Source organism: Bison bison, unplaced genomic scaffold, assembly GCF_000754665.1.
Source record: "Bison bison bison isolate TAMUID 2011002044 unplaced genomic scaffold, Bison_UMD1.0 scf7180017848213, whole genome shotgun sequence".
Classification (NCBI taxonomy): domain Eukaryota; kingdom Metazoa; phylum Chordata; class Mammalia; order Artiodactyla; family Bovidae; genus Bison; species Bison bison.
Genome location: NW_011478786.1, coordinates 1 through 1920, shown reverse-complemented (window position 1 = coordinate 1920; position 1920 = coordinate 1). Strand labels below are relative to the sequence as shown.

At 46.4% G+C, this 1920-nt stretch overlaps 1 protein-coding gene across 1 annotated transcript; it reads right to left on the bottom strand.

Moving 5' to 3' along the window:
- Nucleotides 1-84: 84 nt before the first annotated feature.
- Nucleotides 85-1877, bottom strand: LOC104992002 (chloride channel protein 1-like). Its single transcript, XM_010844711.1, has 2 exons — nucleotides 840-1877; nucleotides 85-590 (listed from the first exon to the last, which is right to left on the bottom strand). The coding sequence occupies exons 1-2, from the start codon at nucleotides 1103-1105 to the stop codon at nucleotides 413-415; spliced, it is 444 nt and encodes a 147-aa protein (XP_010843013.1). The 5' UTR covers nucleotides 1106-1877; the 3' UTR covers nucleotides 85-412.
- Nucleotides 1878-1920: the final 43 nt, after the last annotated feature.

Below are 1920 nucleotides of genomic sequence, written 5' to 3'. Positions count from 1 at the left end.
TTACGACCCCATGGATTACACAGTCCATGGAATTCTCCAGGCCAGAGTACTGGAGTGGGTAGCCTTTCCCTTCTCCAGGGGATCTTCCCAAGCCAGGGATCGAACACAGGTCTCCCGCATTGAGGGCAGATTCTTTGCCAGCTGAACTACAAGGTTCGTAAGCACAGTATCCCTAACTCAGTGTTCATGGCAAGTTTTTAGAACATAACTACAAGGAATAATGAGAATCAACTGTATTTCTTTCACTGGATTTTTAACTGTCTTCCTGCATTGTGGTCTGTGCTTTTCCTTCCTTGAAGATGATGGATCATGTTCGCTAAGGAGCAGGGGCCAGGTGGCCTGTAGCAGACTGGGTGGCCCCTACAGACAAGCGCTCACCCCAGTACTGCCTGCACTTCTGTGGCGCCTTTGTTCAGGTCACTAGCCCAGGAATCTGCTTCCTTCCCTCCCACTGACCTTTCGATTCAACCAGTGGTAAAGTCTTGACTGTGGTGGTCTGGAGCAGGTTTCGCAACTCCCCGTATGTGCAGGAAGCTGAAACAAACTTCACATCCCGTACCATGATGTCCTCAACAAAGATTGTAAATTTGCTATGGAGGGAGAAAGCACCGGGGAGGTTAGCCCCACCATATGTGCCTGTCCTTGGTTGTCCCTTCCACTCCTCCCATGAGGTTTTCACCATGCATTTGATCACTCTTAAAATTATTAAGTACATGGGAATATAAAAATAAGTAAAAAAAGCAGTGCATCCAGACATCAACCCTAACCTCATTCTCAATCTCAGAACCTCCCACCCCCACCCCATCAGATCTGAACTAATTCCAGCTGGTGCCCCTGACCTGAGCTGGTTCCAACCAAGGTCAGGCAAGTAGGGTAGCTTCTTGACCTGGATGATGCTGTCGTAAAGGGAGGGCTGCAGGCTCTGAGCCACCATGTTGGCCAAGATAACAGCCACCATCATGGGTAGGATGTGCGCAATCTGACCCGTTAGTTCGAAGCAAATCACGGCTGTGGAGACTGTGTGGGACACCGCGCCAGTCAGTGCTGCTGCTCCTGGAATCAGACACAGATGTGCACTCTGCGTTAGGGCTGCCTTTCCTGGCATGGTGGCTACGTAGAGGGGGCGGTGATGGGTGTGACACAGGGTGAGGGGATGTGACCCCGGGCAGTGCCAGCACTCCTGAGATGACCCTGTGTCAAGTAGGGGCTAGAATGCTGAGCTGTTGGAAAATCATTTTGATCTCATTCTACGACCTTTGGCAACTTAAAAAATTTTGTGTGTCCAAATGTTCATTTATAAAATATAGTGATGTGCTATCTGTTCCTTGCTTTTAAACAATTGGATCACTCTTAACTGAGCATTTTTAAAAACCCATTTACAGCATTTATTTTGGGCCTCAGGTTCTGATGCCAACAATTTATGAGCAGATTCAAAACCCAAGAATCGTGCTGTGGGCTTGGAGCAATGAGATCCTGATTCTATCTCTCAATGGTATGAGAAGAACTTAATCCATCTGGAACCCCATTCTCTCATCTCTAAGGCGAAAGGGGTCATTAGATAAGTTCTAAGGCCCTTGCAGATCTAAAACATTATGATTCCATAAGCTCTTTGAAGATAGAATCTGTCTTACTTGTTTTTGGTTATGATTTCCCATCAGCCAAAGAGTCCCTAGTACATGAACTTTATTTCTTATTTAAACATGGGAAGATATGCTATGAGAAAAGATGCTGGGGAAGCCATACATGAAAATAGAGTAAGAAAAAGTCACAAAAGATAAAGATCAGGAGGAATGGTTTTACTGGATAGTGCATGCAATATACTATAGAACATTAACACAGCCAGAGGATGACATGGCTGGATGGCATCACTGACTCGATGGACTTGAGTCTGAGTGAACTCCGGGAGTTGGTGATGGACAG

What these genes read in the sequence shown, in the direction of transcription:
- LOC104992002 (XM_010844711.1), bottom strand. Translation starts at nt 1,105, where the DNA reads ATGCCAGGAAAGGCAGCCCTAACGCAGAGTGCACATCTGTGTCTGATT. An exon ending in CTTGGTTGGAACCAGCTCAG is followed by an intron (nt 591 to 839) that starts GTCAGGGGCACC and finishes CTCCCTCCATAG; the next exon opens with CAAATTTACAATCTTTGTTG.